The sequence below is a fragment of the Salmo salar genome, chromosome ssa28 (assembly GCF_905237065.1).
Source record: "Salmo salar chromosome ssa28, Ssal_v3.1, whole genome shotgun sequence".
Classification (NCBI taxonomy): Eukaryota; Metazoa; Chordata; class Actinopteri; order Salmoniformes; family Salmonidae; genus Salmo; species Salmo salar.
Genome location: NC_059469.1, coordinates 27,652,062 through 27,670,946, shown reverse-complemented (window position 1 = coordinate 27,670,946; position 18,885 = coordinate 27,652,062). Strand labels below are relative to the sequence as shown.

At 39.6% G+C, this 18,885-nt stretch overlaps 1 protein-coding gene across 1 annotated transcript; it reads left to right on the top strand.

Moving 5' to 3' along the window:
- The first annotated feature begins 1,004 nt into the window (after positions 1-1,004).
- hcrtr2 (hypocretin (orexin) receptor 2) lies at positions 1,005-18,877 on the top strand. The gene is made up of 7 exons (XM_014180132.2): positions 1,005-2,921; positions 4,765-4,943; positions 10,522-10,765; positions 15,845-15,960; positions 16,255-16,475; positions 17,174-17,295; positions 17,682-18,877. Exons 1-7 carry the CDS (start codon positions 2,705-2,707, stop codon positions 17,849-17,851), a joined length of 1,269 nt encoding a protein of 422 aa, XP_014035607.2. The 5' UTR covers positions 1,005-2,704; the 3' UTR covers positions 17,852-18,877.
- The last annotated feature ends 8 nt before the right edge of the window (positions 18,878-18,885 follow it).

Genomic DNA, 18,885 nt, shown 5'->3' with positions numbered 1-18,885 from the left:
CCAGTCTGAGATATGGCTTTTTCTTTGCAAATCTGCCTAGAAGGCCTGCATCCCGGAGTCGCCTCTTCACTAATTCTAGGTCAGGTGAGCAGAAGGACTTGAGTAGCTGTATGTTGTTATGATGACACCATGAGTCGTTCATCATGAAGCAAACACCCCCGCCCTTCCTCTTCCCAGAGAGGTGTTTATCTCTGTTGGCACGATGCATGGAGATTGCCGGTGGCTGAACCGATTCCGACAACATATCCCGAGAGAGCCATGTTTCCGTGAAACAGTGAATGTTACAATCTCTGATTTCTCTCTGGAAGGCAACTCTTGCTCGAATTTTGTCTACCTTGTTGTCAAGAGACTGGACATTGGCTGGTAGTATACTCGGGAGCGGTGGGCGATGTGCATGTCTACGGAGCCTGACCAGGAGGCCACTTCGTCTGCCCCTTCTGTGGCGCCCTTGTTTTGGGTCGACTCCTGGATTTAGATCCATTGTCCTGGGTTGTGGCCCAAACAGAGGATCTGTTTCAGGAAAGTCGTATTCCTGGTCGTAATGTTGGTAAGTTGACAGTGCTCTTATAACCAATCGTTCTTCCCGGCTGTATGTAATAAAACTTAAGATTTCATGGTGTAACAATGTAAGAAATAATACAGAAAAAACGAAATACTACATAGTTTCCTAAGAACTCAAAGCGAGGCGACCATCTCTGTCGGTGGCATCTCCCCTAATTCTCTACTGCGTCACTCTGTCTCTCTTCCAGGTGGGCCTAGATCACTAGTCACTTTAATAATGCCACTTTAATAATGTTTACATATCTTGCATTACTCATCCCATATGTATATACTGTATTTTTATACCATCTTTTGCATCTTGCCTATGCCGCTCGGTCATCGCGCATCCATATATTTTATATGTATATATTCTTATTCCATCCCTTTACTTAGATTTGTGTGTAATTAGGTAGTTGTGGAATTTTTAGATTACTTGTTAGATATTACTGCACTGTCAGAACTAGAAGCACAAGCATTTCGCTACTCTCGCAATGACATCTGCTAACCATGTGGATGTGACCAATAAAATTTGAGTTGATCTGTATCTGCAAAAGTTATTTCTGGGAAGATTATAGGTTTCCCTCAGCAAATCAAAGGAGGCAAAGGCTATACATTTTAAACTGTAAGCATTTAAAGGTATTGGTTTTACTGAAAGATATCTGAAAGATATAGGCCTAACTATTTCACTGTGTAAACTTCTTCCACTACCATTAATAATATTACTTTCAGGCAGCTAAGCAAGCACAGAAAGTTTCTACTGAAACTTCCTTTTCTAGTTGTCATTGTTGTCAAGCACCCCTCCTTTTCTTTTGTTTGCTGAAGCGCGAAGGCCCACCAGAACTCACCAAAACTATCACAGCTTATTGTGAAATAAACATGAATTACTTATTCGATATTTGTGACAGGCAGAAGAAAAAGTACACTTTTCTTGTGTATAATTTTTATTTCTTTCTTCATAATGCAGTCGTGTCTATTTCACAATAATCTGTGATACCTGGTTGAACTCACACACAAACTATAGTTGTCTGTATGAAAACAGGAAGATACAGTTTTCAGCACAGGATGCTCTTCCTTTGGAGCACCTCAGCATCAAATGTAAGTGCTCAAAGGCTTTTAGGAGGGAGTGCCAGTCCCTCACCGCCAGTAAACATAGAGGAGTGCATGAGGCTATGGCCAAGTTTAATGATAGGTGCCAAACCAATGTCAAACCGCTGGGGTATGTGACCCCAATCAACCGCTGTAGACAGTTTTTGGGATTAATGAACAGCTAGGTCAGGGTTTCCCAAACTCGGTCCTGGCCCATTATCTTTCAATATAATGGAAAACCCCCAACCTGGAAACAACATGCTGTCAGACAATGCCGTCAATATGCTGTTGCGTACCAGTGATTTCTATGTGTAGCGAACCACTTGACCAAGGCTAGGCAACCCTACTCCTGAATTCATGTTTTTGTTTTAACCAACCTGGAAGACCCGGTGTGTTGAATTTAGAATGTTGATCACTGAACTGATCAATTAGCTCAGTTGGTCTGGTGTGGTGCCGAGTTGGGACAAAATCCTCCATTATCTGTGGCACTTCGGGAACGGGGTGGCCTACCCCTGCACTATATTTATATTGGTTTATAAACAAATGTGATAGACATCCCTCTCCTGTCAGAGTGGTTAATTGTCCACTTCTGCTTCCTGGTGACTTTTTCCAACTTTTTCCTAAGACAAAGATCTGACTTCAACTCTGGTCTTACTTTGCTTCAATAAGGAAACGATCAGGACCCTCCGCTGAGACCTTTTTCAGTTGATTGTTACACATTTGTATATCACATCGTTCTATTAAAAATAATGTTATTTAATGAAGTCATCAAATCTTGTCTCCTCAATTCCTCAAACAATCATTTGTGTTTTATGACAGGGCTTCTGATATTTGTGGAATTAACCCTCCCCACTCTTTTTTGTCAACAAGGAATTTTCTGATTGGTTTCTTGCTTGAATGCTCCTTGCCTTGCATGATCCCTGCCTTGGAGAGATGGTCACGTTGACGATGCCAAAGCGATTCAGATCTGGTGCATAGCCATTCTATTAGCAGACGTTAAACCCGGTAGTCTGTTGCTCGTTCCAAGGTGCGCTGAATGGACACTAAAAAGACCGTAAACACTTTCAACTATTGAAGGATGTCGGGGATCACAGTGAATTCGGATTGTGGAGAATGTTCACCCCCTTCGCATGAGCCATGCACCGCGGAATTACGCCCATACTCTAGCATCGATGACGATGATGAACTTCTGAAGTATATCTGGAGGGAATATTTGCATCCCAAGCAATATGAATGGGTTCTTATTGTAGGATACATACTTGTTTTTTTTGTTTCTCTCATTGGAAACACACTAGGTAAGTTTTGGTAAAGGTTTCGGCGCAGGTTGGATTAATTGAGCCAGTATCATTTCTAAAATGTCATCCTCATTTTAAAGTGCATGGCATTAGATCAAGTCCGCAAAGTTATCTGGGCTTCATTGAACATAATGGTAGTTTTATATAAGTTAGGCTACTGGTGAGTCGAATGTAGGCTATGTATTACATATATTATTATTAATACTATTCTTATATTAATTTGGTGTTCACTAATTCAGTATCAGTAGACTACCGTCTAGACAAGAGGTTACTGACAATCGAATGTATTTGGGAAGCGCAAAATAAAGACATTATCCCGAGCGCGGACCTGCATGGGCATCTGTCGGATTTGGATGTGCATGCGACACTCGACAGGGAAAATGATAAGCCATGCGACCTGTAAAGTGATAAACCGGAATCAAAGTGCTGTACCAAGCATTCTCTTTAAACGTTCGTTTTCCGTTTTAGCTGTTAATAATACCTGACAAATATAGTTGAGGGCATATTAGAAATTGTCAATAAAATATTTTTGGAGCATCCTTATTAGGCCAATGCTTCTAGTTCAGAATAAGATGCCTGTGGAATAAATCAAGTCTACTGCATTAACATGGTCCCTTTACAAGTAGATTCTTCCAGTTTTCAGAATACGATTCTCGGGCAGTATCTTATCAAGACACTTAAGATACTGCTTAAACATGGCATATTTGAATACAATTTAATCTAGCCCTTAATAACTGCTATTATGAAACTATATGCTAATTAAATTATTGTTAATGGTCTTAATTAAATGTCTTAATTGATTCTAAATAATGTTTTCGGTGCTGACAATACTGGCATAATTTGACAATGTTTTCAAGTAGCCTACAATCCGTCTCATTTTCTCAGCATGCAGTTTCTCTTGTTACTATGGCAGTGCTGTTCGCTTGTGTTGATCGGGCTCACGATTGGCGCAGCGGTCTAAGGCACTGCTTCTCAGTGCAGTCCCTGGTTCGAATCCAGGCTCTATCACATGTGATTGGGAGTCCCATAGGGTGTTGCACAATTGGCCCAGTGTTTTCTGGGTTTGGCCGGTGTAGGCTGTCATTGTAGTTAAGAATTTGTTCTTATCTAACTTGCCTAGTTAAATAAAAAATAGGGCAAGACATTTTGCTGTGGACTGAAAGGCAGTGTTCAACAGCCATCAGCGAAGATGCTTTACCCCAAGTTTAGAGCACGATTTTACTCAACCCTCATGAGCTGTTTGTGAATGAGAGTGGTTTATTTGCCAATTATAATACATGTGTCTGTAGTGAGGGTACATTGTGTATTTAAGGCAGGAGGAGCGTTCTGTGCTTTTTGAAGAGCAGCGTTGGAGAATGGAATGGTTCACTGCAGGCTGGGGAACCTTTGAAGACGAGAAACCTGTTCAATATGTTTAACTCTCCTGAGTTTTTTTTTTAAACCTGTCTTGATGTCATACCCTGTGGATACTGAGAGTAGGCTATGTTTACTGTATTCATATCCCTTATTTTTACCTTCCACATTATTTTGCAGTAAATAAGACATTTGTTTATGACAGTCTTGTTACAGATGTAGGCTTATTGTAGATTCAATTAGTCACTATTATATGTTGTTGTTTGCCTGCCCTTTTCATAACCACCAAAGGATATTTAAGTGACATAACAGGACAACAGGTTAATTTGTAATACATTCATATTGATTATGCAATTGATAGTTGTTTTTCAGGTTCTGTTATTCAGGTGTGTGCTGTGTGTTGTATTGCATTTGATTTAAACCAATTAAAGTCATTGATGTCTCCCTGTATTCCTAACAGCAGCAGTCCTTGGTTGTGTCTTGTTGTCAGTTTGTTTTGCAGTGTGGAAAAACCATCACATGCGCACAGTGACCAACTGTTTCATTGTGAATCTCTCCTTTGCTGATGTCCTGGTCACCATCACCTGTCTCCCGGCAAGTCTTGTGGTAGACATTACAGAAACATGGTTCTTTGGAAACACTCTTTGTAAAATACTGCCTTACTTACAGGTAAGAGGATGTCTCAAGGTTTTTATTTTCACATTTCCCAACTTTCACTTTATATTAAAATCAAATAATATTTCATTTGTCACATGTGCTAAATACATTTACATGTTAAAAGATGCTCTTATCCAGATGACTGCATACATTTTTGTACTGGTCCACTGCAGGAATCAAACCCACAACCCTGGCGTTGCAAGCACAATGCTCTACTAATTGAGTTACACAGAACTGCTAAAGGTGTAGACTTTACCGTGAAAAGCTTAGTTACAAGCCCTTTATCAACAACACAGAGTTAAAAAGTAAGAAAAGATTAGCAAAAAGAAAAAGGAAATAGTAGCACAATAAAATAACAATAACGGGACTATATACAAGGAGTACTGGTACTGAGTCAATGTGCAGGGGTACGAGGTAGTTGAGGTTATTGAGGTAATATGTAGGTAGGTAGGGGTAAAAGTGACTAGGCAATCAGGATACATTAATAAACAGAGTAGCAGCAGCGTATGTGAAGAGTGTGAATGTGTGCCAATGTGTGAGTGTGTGGCGTCAATATGCATGTGTGTTTTGTGTGTGTGAGCGTATGTGCTGTAGGACAACAAAAAATAAAAGTGTGTACTGTATGAGAGAGTCATAGACCATTTCATCAGCATGAAAGAGAGGAGGATGGCATTGGCGTTTCTCTGCAAGTAGGGTGAGTCAACATGTTTTTTCTACTTGCAGGAACGCACACATACACACAAATCTGAACCATGACAGTGACATCATATGTAGCTTAAGTTGATTGGACTAAATTGATTTTGGTATCTTTTAGTTGTCACTGTATTAGACTAAGCATAGGTGATTTGATGATGTTGAAATGTTGAAGTTGTGTGTGAATGTGTGTGTGTGTGTGTGTGTGTGTGTGTGTGTGTGTGTGTGTGTGTGTGTGTGTGTGTGTGTGTGTGTGTGTGTGTGTGTGTGTGTGTGTGTGTGTGTGTGTGTGTGTGTGTTGGAGTGTCAGTGTAGTACGTGTGAGTGTGTGGGTAGAGTCAAGTGAGTGTGCATAGAGCCAGTGCAAGAATGTCAGTGCAAAGAAAATACAAATTGAAGAAAAAAAAAGGGGTCAATGCAAATAGTCAGGGTAGCCATCTGATGAACTGCTCAGCAGTCTTATGGCTTGGGGTAGAAGCTGTCTAGGAGCCTTTTGGTCCCAGACTTGGCGCTCCGGTACTGGTACCGCTTGCCACTTCAAGCTTGATAGTTGGTACAGAACTCCAGGGTACTGAACAGTATTCTTTGAAACACCTTTGAAGGGACTCCATGGTGATCCTTGTGATAGGATAGGATAGGATAGGTGTCCCTACACCGGGACAGTTGCGCTAACGTGCGCTAATGGGATTAACGTGATGTTTGTAAGTAACAGCAATCTTTCCAGGACATAGACATGTCGTATATGGGCAGAACGCTTAAATTCTTGTTAATCTAACTGCATTGTCCAATTTACAGTAGCTTTTACAGTGAAAAAATACTATGCTGTTGTTTGAAGAGAGTGCACAACAACAAAGAACTTACCACGGCAACTGGTTTGATACATTCAAAGTACATATAGTTATGTACTTTGACCAATTAGTTATGAATCAATTGACCAATTCGGCACATTTGGGCAGACTTGATACAAAATATTTTCCAGTATGGCTATGCTTCACTGGATCAATCTGAAATGTTGCACACACACTGCTACTATCTAGTGGCCAAAATCTAAATTGCGCCTAAACTGCAATATTGTGTTATGGCCTTTCTCTTGCATTTCAAAGACGATGGATAAAAAAAAAAATAGAAAACACATGTTTTTTGTTTGTGTTATCTGTTACCAGATCTAATGTGTTATATTCTCCTACATTCGTTTCACATTTCCAAAAACCTTAAAGTGTGTCCTTTCAAATGGTATCAAGAATATGCACATCCTTGCTTCAGGTCCTGAGCTACAGGCAGTTACATTTGGGTATGTCATTAGCTACAGGCAGTTAGATTTGAGCTTCAGGCAGTTAGATTTGGGTATGTCAGATTATTATATGATTTAATAATTTATATCAGTCTGCTAATACAGAACTAGTTAAGGCCCAGTGCACTACTTTTGTGAATACATTTTTGTAATTTAAAAAAATATATTATTCTTTTGTTTTGTATAGATTTTTCAGAGGGTACTGCAGCATCCTCAGCACCCCTACTTTCCATGGCTATGAAAGCAACCTATTGGATTCCACAACACTTCTGTTAACTACTCACCCCAATGCATTTTCAAGGAATCCAATTGGCTGCTATAGCATTAGCTAGCCTAGCATGCAGTTTAATAAAAAAAAACTAGCAGTTTTCCAATCTTCTCAATTCACCATTCATCATTTCAGGAGAATTAGGAGTACATTGACATATTCCATCATTGGACTAAGGTATGTTTTCCCACCCATACACTGCACCGGGCTCTGACTGTCCACATTCTGGCATAGCACCGTTCCGAATACAGTGAAGAAATTAATGAATGTTGGATTCTGGCTAGTCCAAGGATATGAGAATATTGTCTAAAATGTTAGCCTTTTTAAAAGTTTTATGAAAAGCTCTAAAGTCTAAACAAAATGACCTTTCTTCAGTCTCAGTTTATTTTCATGTTAAATGGGGGCATACTTTATCAATTTGCCTTTTTAAAAAACATCTGATTGCCTAACCGTTGAGAAAATAACATTGAAATGATCTAAAGACAGCCTCTCAATCCATTTCTGACTCATATTATTTTGCATTCATGCTGGAGACAAATATAGTGGATAGTGCCCTTACATTTTTGCAATCCTGCCTGTTGACAAATATAATAGGTGGTCAGGAGATTGAGAAAGGTTTTATCAGGTTAGCTGATCTTTGGATTTCCTTAACACTGGACTGTATCCAAAACCCACAGACAAATGCCTGGAGCCCTATCAGTAAGGTCCTGGACTGAATTACTGTGTTATCATTCATGTCTGCCTGAAAGACAGTGTTGAGAGAACTACAATTACCAACAGAGGAGAGGCCATCAAGAGATCAATTAAAACCATTTATAAAACCTTTACCTGATGAGCTGCAGAAGCAGGATATTAAACTGGTTTTCTCCCCTGGCCTACTTGCAGTGTGAGAAAAGTGCTTTCCCAAGGAAGGTAATCTGTAAATGCTGCACAAACTTCGTTGACATTTCATTAGTTACTCCAATATTTACTACAACACTATGTGTACATCGTGCCTCTCCTAATGGCTGTGTGAAGCATGGCTGAGGTAAATTGGAATAGCTGTAGCAGCTGTAGGGCCAATTTGATGTGTCCATTGGCTATAGGATGTTAATGAGAGAGCTGAAAATGTCCCCCATTGTCAATCAGATGGCCTCAATTGTAATTCTCACAGCTCCTCTACTGTCTACAGGCTCTAATTGATATTTGTGTGATGGCTGCAGATATGAAAAGAACATAACACTCTAAGATCAAAGTGTGTCAGCTGTTTTAAACCATCAAAAGTAGTGTACTGTCAAGAACAGTCCCGTGTAGCTCATTTGGTAGAGCATAGTGCTCACAGTGCCAGGGTTGTGGGTTTGATTCCCACGGGGGACGAGTATGAAAGAAGGATTAAGCTGTATGCACTTACTACTTCTGTAAGTCGCTCTGGATAAACTGGTCTGAAATGTAAAAGGCCCAGGCTGTCTGTTTTGCAGATCCAGCTATATGACACAATCTAAAACTACTGTAAAGAATACACAAGCCCCATATCATTTCTAGATTTGTGATGTCTTTCTTTTTATTAATATGAAGTTGCCAAATTATCTCTTGAAAGTGTTATGGTTAATATAATCATAAATCCCGCCACTCTAAACTGACAGAGGATAACAAGGATAACAGAAAATGGTTGGTAGATTCATATCACTGTGATGAGTAAAAATCAACATTTTGGGCTGTGAGGGTCATGGAATTTCGGATGACGGTTATTCGTCAGCCAAATGACCGGAGTCACGTCATAACTGTTTGAATAGCAAAAAAAATAACAACCAAAACACATTTAATTTTTTAAGATGCACATTTTCTCCTCTCCTCCGCTCCTGTCTGCGTGTGCTGCCATAGAAATAGAATGAATATAACGGGCGTCCCCATTCAAATCAATGATGGCATAATGAGTGGACTGTCGGCCGTTGGGTTAGTCTTAATTTAAGGTTAGGGATCGGCATAAGGTCACAGTGATGTTAAAGAGACAGTTAGGTTTTGTGTGGCTGGCTCAGTTGGTAGAGCATTGCGCTTCCATACTCAGGGTTGTAGGTTTAATTCCCATGGGGGAGCAGTACAAAAATGTATGCACTCACTACTGTAGGTTGCTCTGGATAAGTGCATCTGCTAAAATGCAACTTACATTTTAAGAAGATAAATTGAAGAAATAGGCAGGGTTATGACTTTGTGGCGGTGATAACTAGTGACGACCTCTGTGATTTGTTGATTCAACTCAACTGACATTACTAAAAATTCATTTGATTGCATGAGCCACATCAGTTAACATCATTTGAATGAACATTCTAAATTACCATGGAAATTATTGCATCAATACCGTAGAAACAAACTCAACCGCACGAATGCCCGGTCGTCACGTCAAAAGTTAGCTGTTCGCTCCACAAAAACAAAAACGGTTGTGACGGTTATTAAGAATTTGTTCTTACCTGACTTGCCTAGTAAAATAAATAAAACATGCTGAGAATGTTGACTGTTAAGGGAGTATAGACCTGTTGAATATAGACTAGGGCCCCCATACTTTGACAGTATTTCGCCATATCAACAGTAATGCCGTTTTATTTATTTTTGCTAGAATTTGTTTGTATTGTGTAAACTCAGATTCATCATATAAATGTTTATATTGTAATCTTGGTTATGGTAGTTAGTCAGACTTCATCATATATACTACACATATATATAATATATAATTGTAATACCTGACAGTCAATTATCTCTGCGCTTCTAACAAAGGCTGAGAGTACTTAGCACCTCTGAACAGAGTGCCGGCCGTCATTTTCAAACCAAGTGCAAGTCGATTCTACATTCTACATTCTACATTCTACAGAATCGTGCAAAAATGTCAGCAGTCAGACGTCCACCAGCTGGTGGTCCCTACAAAAATACTGCGCCGAACGAATGGCAGATCAACATCCGGTGCGGTGTGTGTGGTCTCTAAGGGTTGCCTTACCATTCTGCTTCACATCATACCAATTCTAATTAGTCCATATAAATAGTTGATGCCTTGGGGGAGGTTGGGTGTAATCGTCCTGAGGGAAAACGGTTGCCCCTGTCAACGTCTAGATCAGCCAATTTTCCCTGTCCATCATGGGGAAAAAGTGCTATCCTTATTGATATTCATATGGAGAAGTCTTATAAATGAGAAAATAGATAAAAAGAACAGTCATTTTCTTCTTCTCTTCTTCACAAGGATGAAGAGAAAGTATTATTTTGTATGCCCAAGGGAAATCACAGATTTTCTCTCAGCAGGTATATGTTAAGTGTGGTACTTTTTGTACTGCTTCACTTTAATTAACTGCACATCCTCTTTTTCAATCTCCCAGACAATCTCCGTATCTGTGTCAGTCTTGACTCTAAGCTGCATTGCTCTTGACCGCTGGTACGCAATCTGCCACCCGCTGATGTTCAAAAGCACGGCCAGGCGCGCCCGCAAGAGTATCCTCCTCATCTGGGGGGTTTCCTGTGTCATCATGATCCCCCAGGCCATCGTGATGGAGTGCAGCAGCCTGCTCCCTGAGCTCACCAACAAAACCAGCCTTTTCACTGTGTGTGAAGAGCGCTGGGGAGGTAGGCGGGCATCCACAAAATCCCCCCTCTCAATGCCACAGGAACTCGCCAAGGCACTGTAACCCCAGACCAGACCAATTTCTAATACTCTAACTCTGCTGGATTGAGCTTGATTGAGAATGCCTGAAACAATTGAGTACTCCACTGGAGTAGTCCCAAAAGTATTAAGCCTGCCCATTTAGTATTCCAGACAGCCTCTAGTAAACAGTCACTGTTTGAACCAAGGTCTGGACCAAAGACGAAAGGCATATTTCAGTTCTTGTGACTAAACCTCCCGGAGCTGTTGACAGATGGGGAATAATTAAGCAATAAGTCCCGAGGGGGTGTGGTATATGGACAATATACCACGGCTAAGGGCTGTTCTTTCGTACGACTCAACGCGGAGTGCCTGGACACAGCCCTTAGCCGTGGTATATTGGCCATACACCACAAACCCCCGAGGTGCCTTATTGCTATTATAAACTGGTTACCAACGTAATTAGAACAATGATAATAATTTTTTTGTCATACCCGTGGTATAAGGTCTGATATACCACGGCTTTCAGCCAATCAGCATTCTGGGCTTGAACCACCCGGTTTATAATTTGTGTTACACTACACCAGCTACACAAATGCTTGTTTTTTTCTGATGGAATCAATATTTCATAGGCGCATTAGAAAAAAACATTTGTAATGTAATATACTGTAGTGTCTGCTGTGTTGACATCACTCTCAAAGGACAATTCCACCGAAATACTATTTCATTAATCCAATGTTCATATAGTCCCAAAATGTTTTTCATGTCAGCAATCAAGTTTTCAAAATATATAACTTTCAAAATACAGAAAAGCGCAGCATCATATGATGCAAAATGCATCATACCAGCTGTATTTCTGAATTTTGAAAGTTATATACTGTATCTTGGAAACTTGATTGATGACATGAAAAACTTTTTGGGAATAAATCAATAATGGACCAATGAAACAAATACCAAAAGATCGTGGAGTTTTCCTTGAAGGGATTCTGAAGCTGTGTGAGACCAGTATCCAAATGTCATTAATCCGCTGCTGTATAGTATTCTAATCATATACTAAATACTCGCATAACTAGGGAATAACTAAGTAGAATTCAAAAGGTACTCACACTCATACAGAAAAAATGTGCAGGAGGCAGAGAAAATACTATTGGTGTCTAATTACATACTTGACAGTGAACACAAAAAGGTGCAAATCTAAGGTGCAAACAAAAAGCATAGGTTTCAGCTTCATACTGTACCGTCATCTACTGTCAAGCATGTAATTACATAGCAACAATCTGTTTTCTATTTGGGCCTCTTGCAAGTTCTTTCTACATGGTTGAGTGTTCTCTCCCAGCCTCCTACATGTTTTCTACATGGGCGTGTACCTTTTGAATTCTACTCGATGAGTAATACAAATGGAACATCCATGTTGACACAATATTGAAAACAAGTCACTGTCTTCCTTTGATAGGAAAAACTACTATCTAACCAGACTGTATGTTTAAGGCATTGGTGGATGGTAGCACTTTAAATGGGGAGGACAGGCTCATAGTAATGGCTGGAATGGAATAAATGTAAAAATATCGAACACATCAAAGACCTGGTTTTCCATTCCATTCATTATTATGAACTGTCCTCCCCTCACCAGCCTCCCATTTATCTGTTCTACTGAATGATTCAGGGTCAGACAGTTGAAAAATACTTTGCAGGTTATCCGATAAAAGAGGCTTGGGTGCCTCTTGATTGCTACAGACAAATACTCTCACACAGAAAACCATACAACTATTGGCAGCACAATTGTTTAGATAGAAAATAAATGAATGTGTCAAGGCTATCGATTAAATGAGTGAGATCAAAGTTCTCCATCTCTCAAATTCGTTTTTGGGTGGAAAACCTTTGCAGGAATGTGTCCTCATGCAAACTCTCAACTTTAAAGGTTGATATCTACAGACGTAGGATCTTCATTTGCTGTAGGATCTTAATTTGATGCAGGGCATTTAAAACTTGTAGTGTATTTGAAGTTTAAAAATGTCCATACATTATGTAAGGGATAATCAGCGAGGGGCATATGCGTTCTATGGAAAATAATGGACGACGTGGAAGGCATTCTTTTCCAGAGAACGCATAGAGCCCCGATTGATTGTCCTTTTACAGTATACCATGGCTATAATTTAGCACATTTTCCACTAGAAATGTTTTCATTTGCCGTAAGAAATGTGTTCAACATCCACTGAAGTAGCTAGCAAGTTTACTAGAGTAGTTTAGCTACAGTAGTTGCCTTGGTAACCAAACAAACAGACTTGCTAGTTTAGCTCACCAAACCATCAGTCCTAGCTTGCTGTTATGAAAATGAAATTCACAGATGTCAATAATGTTGCCATTAAATTCTACCATGCGGATATTCCGTACTTTACAGGGAAAAAATGTATGCTCTAGAATGCCCTTCAAGCCAATCAGAAACGAGTATTCAACAATGCCATTGTATAAAATCCATATAATAGTTTACATTTCCTGTGGCTGCAGGATTATTTTCGTGCTGTAGCAAACTGGCTCAAATTAAGATCCTACATGGCAAAAAGTATTAGTGGATTCGGCTATTTCAGCCACATCCATTGATGAAAGGTGTATAAAATCGAGCATGCAGCCATGCAATCTCCATAGACACACATTGGCAGTAGAATGGCCTTACTGAAGAGCTCAGTGACTTTCAACGTGGCACAGTCATAGGATGCCACCTTTCCAACAAGTCAGTTTGTCAAATTTCTCCCCTGCTAGAGCTGCCCTGGTCAATTGAAGGGTTGTTATTGTGAAGTGAAAACATCTAGGAGCAACAACGGCTCAGCCGCGAAGTGGTAGGCCACACAAACTCACAGAATGGGACTGCCGAATGCTGAAGCACGTAGCGTGTAAAAATCGTCCGTGCAACACTCACTACCGAGTTCCAAACTGCCTCTGGAAGCAACATCAGCACAATAACTGTTCGTCAGGAGCTTCATGAAATGGGTTTCCATGGCTGAGCAGCCACACACAAGCCTAAGATCACCATGTGCAATGCCAAGCATCGGCTGGAGTGGTGTAAAGCTCACCGCCATTGAACTCTGGAGCAGTGGAAACGCATTCTCTGAAGTGATTAATCATGCTTCACCATCTGGCAGTCTGATGGATGAATCTCGGTTTGGCGGTTGCCAGGAGAACACTACCTGCCCGAATGCATAGTGCCAACTGTAATGTTTGGTGGAGGAGGAATAATGGTTTGGGGTAGGCCCCTTAGTTCCAGTGAAGGGAAATGTTAACGCTACAGCATACAATGACATTCTAGACAATTCTGTGCTTCGAACTTTGTGGCAACAGTTTGGAGAAGGCACTTTCTTTTTTCAGCATGATAATACCCCCATGCACAAAGCAAGGGCTGAATGGAAGCAAGTCCCCGCAGCAATGATCCAACATCTAGTGGAAAGTCTTCCCAGAAGAGTGGAGGCTGTTATATCTGAAAGGGGGGACCAACTCCGTATTACCGCCCATGATATTGAAATGAGATTTTCAACGAGCAGGTGTCCACAGGTAGTATATGTACAGTACCTGCATCTCAGACTTATGCCACGTTCGTATGCTATTCAGAACTCGGAAATGTTAGACTTTCTAACTTGTTGAACACATCACGTATATAACCACAACCCTGTTAGCAAGTTTTTTTAGTTCTGACTAACACGTGAACGCGGTATTACTCATGACTCACATCTCTGAAATGCAAAAGTTATCATTTAAGTTGTATGGGGACAGTTACATTGCCAGGATGCAATTTTTGCTCAGCAATTTGTCTAAAGCAGGGATGTCAAACTCTTTCCATGTAGGGCAGAGTGCATTAGTAAATTGGTATGCCCACTCCCACCTATCTGTTTCATGACTTAGGTAATCCGCAAAAGTTAACATGGGTAGAATGCAAGAATTTAGTAATATTTGTAATATTCTAATAATTCTCATGTGCCAGTGTATTGCCCAACTGTGTTATGGTGAAACTTGCAGTCCTGTAGACCTGAAATAATTGGATCTTGAAACTTTCATCCAGCCAACCAGAAAAGCAAAGTTAAGCAATTAATTCATTCTTGATAGACTGGACAAGTCTTGTCCTGCAAAAAAACATAATTTTTATAGTTTAAAAAATTGATTTAGCAAGCACTAGGCATTTAGAGTTAGGCTGAAATGTGGAGTGGAGCTTTATAGTAATGTAATGACATCACATGCCCAACATACCTTCAAAAATATTTGGCAATCATTATTTATTTGAAAAATACCTTTTCCATAATCGTTTGTCACAATAAAGAAAGTTTGACAAAAGAAAAATCCGCCCCTGTTGTATAGATATAAATGTAGTAGATGTTTAGAACATTTCTCCTATAACTGCCTTTTACATTACACATGTCGCAATGTTTGTGACATAGATTTTGTTGAATAAACCTGGGTCAATGGAAACTTTCCTACTTATTCAATTGTCATTTCTTAAAGTGTAGAATGTTTTATTTGTTCTGCTGAACCTTTCTGTAATAGGAACCACATTCAGCACAATCTGATGATTCCTTTAAAAAAAATTCTCTTTTTGATGGAGAGTTCTGTCTTGCCACTCAATTTAAATTCCTGCGCAGTAACTACAAGTTCATGCATGTTACTGATAAATATGTATATAAATGTAGACATGTTTGTTTCCCCTTTGGATTTTACCAATTGCCACCACAATTCCTACAGTACCCTTATGAAAAAAGTACATCATCTCACATGTGATCAAGTGAAGTATTCCAAAAACACATGTTTTCATGTGATCTGTGATCTTATGTGAAGTTAATGTGATAACATGTGACAACATGTAAAGCAACATGTGATAACATGAAACTACACATGTGAAAACCTTTGAAACAATGTGAAGGGTTACAAAAAATAGTTTTCACATGATGTAACATGTAACATTTCATGTAAAATCATGTGATTTTCCACATGTGATATCATGAGGTTTTTCTATAAGGGTAGTGCCTCTAATTTACATCTATGTCACAATCATTTAGTTAAGTCACATTTCATTCTCTTAACAGCTGATGTCTACCCCAAGGTGTATCACACCTGTTTCTTCATCGTCACATACTTCGCTCCCCTCTGTCTGATGGTTCTGGCATACATCCAGATATGCCATAAACTGTGGTGTCAACAGGTATCTATGTAAATTCATGTTTGTGAACAATAACAGACAACATTTGAACTGTTTCTTAGCAATCTGGCTGTTTGTTGATTCTCCACATTTATTTCAAGATCATGCAGTCACCAATTTATCGGTGTCCATTATCCTTGCAATTATTTGACAATGCACTCTCAGATTATGCACTCCACTGTTCAGATCCATTCCATTGAGCTTTTTGAATGTTTTTGAGTTTTAATGAGCTTGTCAAGCAAAAGCTGTTCAAAGACCACTGTGTGATCGGCTGTGGGTTGTGGGTTCTGTAAACAGATTCCTGGGACGTCATCTGTGCTACAGAGGAAGCGGACGTCCCTCCAGGGTTCCACTTATCCTCCAGGCCCTGGGGAGTCAGCCAGGGTCCGGACCAGCACAGTGTCTGCTGAGATCAAACAGGTCCGGGCCCGGAGGAAGACAGCCCGCATGCTGATGGTGGTCCTCTTTGTCTTTGCCCTCTGCTACCTGCCCATCAGCGTACTCAACATCATGAAAAGGTAACAGCCTCTTTGGCTGCTCTGTCTCTCTGTCTTCAGGATCAATAGCCATTACACTCTAGGATTCAACATTGAGATGTTTCAATGAGTCAGAAGTTTCGATTTGGAAATGAGTCATTTGACTCAAATAACGGTTGTCATTCACAGTAGACCCTGGTAAACATTGTGTTTACATACTGAGAATTTAGTAATCTGTAAGCATTAATTTAGCATACCTAGATCACATATGTTCTGATCTATATCAATGCGGTAAGCAAACATATTTGTGAAGTCTGTCTCTCAGGGTGCATATCGGTCTGATGAAAACCTATTTTCTCCAAAACAGAAGCTTTTCAGGAATTTGAAAGAATGACCATAATTTCCCATTTATATACAATTCTGAAACTTCAGAAGCTATATTGAATATATTTTCTTGGTCCTAGAGTCATGAAAAGTTCAGAGTACATTGAGGGGAGTTACTGCTTTCAATAAATGTAAAATAGTTATGAAAATTGGCAAACCATTTAGTTACGAGGTTTTCATCAGACAGCGACGATATATCACTTGCTATTTCTTTATAAAATGAGGTAAAATAGAAATGAGGCTAAACTATCTCTTTAATACCCCCACCTGTTAATAAGCTATAGCTCCATTTACAGTTTCGACACACTTGGTGTCATTACTGATGAGGTCTCACTGATGCTACCTTGTCATTGCAGAGTGTTTGGGACATTTAAGTACACAAACAGCAGAGAGACTGTATACGCCTGGTTCACGTTCTCACATTGGCTGATATATGCCAACAGTGCTGCAAATCCAATCATCTATAACTTTTTAAGTGGTGAGTTTGTCTCAAAATACTTTGTTCATGATTTTATTGCCCCATCTGCTGGACAGTACAGTATATCACAACACACTTAGAGTGGATCTTTGGAAGAGGGATTTGATGTGCCGGGGTAACTTGTTCAATCAATTTTAAGGGTAAAGAAATGTAATACTGAAGTGGTAGAATTTCAACAGAATACCCCTTTCATATGAGGTTTGATTAGTGGTTAAGAGTGTTGGGCCAGTAAACCGAAAGGTTGGTGGTTCAAAAAACTAAATCTGTCTATGTGGCCTAGAGCAAGGCCCTTAACCCTAACTGCTCCTGTAAGTCGCTCTGGATAAGAGCGTCTGCTAAATTACTGAAATGTTATGTGTTTAACAAAGTTTAGCTTTTTTCCACAGGGAAGTTTCGAGCGGAATTCAAAGCAGCATTTTCCTGTCGCTCTTTTGGCCGATGTCAGAACCAAACAGAGGGCATGCGGACAAGAATAAACACTGACAGACGTAAATCCTTGTCCACTCAAGTCAACAACATGGACAATGTCTCACGGATATCTGACCATGTGGTTTAATCCTATACTGGGGCATGCTGGGAGATCTTATAATTGCACCATGCCACCCAGGACACACTGGCATTCACTGTCTCCATGATACAAAGGTCACAAATAGAACACATTGTAACGTCAAGCTTTTAATAACAGACATCTTGAATGAGACCACATACTCTGAATGGACTGAAAGCACTCAATATCCACCAACCTGTGTGAAAGCAAATCCCTCCCCTGCTGGAAATTCAACCCAGGGGAAGAGAAGTGATTTGAATGAATCGTGTCTGTTACAGATGGATAACCGTCTTATCGGCTCCAGTCTTTGATTCTCATCCCACCAGAGGCAGGAAGTAGCACCCCATGGTGTTATACACCTCACCAGAAAGAACAGACTGAAGGATGAATCACAATGCAAAGATTAAACCCTATCAACGTTAATTATCAAAGCTTCTTAAATCTGAAGATGGATTACAAAATAACAATTTACTCGTTAATTAGCCACAATAGTGTACTACATGTGTATTTGTGGTGATGTTTACTTATGTCTTATGCTGAGTATTTATCGTAATAATAATAGTTATTATTGTTATTATTAATATTTGTATTATTGTTGTTGTTGATGCTGTTGTTTATTATTTTGTATTGTTATTGTTATTACCTTCCTATTCTATGTGTAATATCTGGTTATATGTTTACAGATACGGTATTGTACATTAACAATCCAACCAAAGTTGGAAAATCTCCACGGATGAATACATCTACAGTGGAAGGTTACATTCTCACAACCTTACATCATAAAGACGGCTTTGTTTCTAATTCACTGCTGGATCAATCAACAAGCAGTCAGAAGTAAATAACCCTACAAGACATTGAATTCTGATAGTATTTTTAAAACAACGTCTTATTTGATGTGAACCCCTGAAAAGCAGTTTCTACAATCGCTTTTGTTTGTTTTGATTTCTTCTCAGGTGTTTGTTGTGATGATTTCTTATTGGTGTTTCTTATTATTTCATGTACTTTAAAAAAAAAGTATGTTAAACAGTTTCCCCTAAAAATGT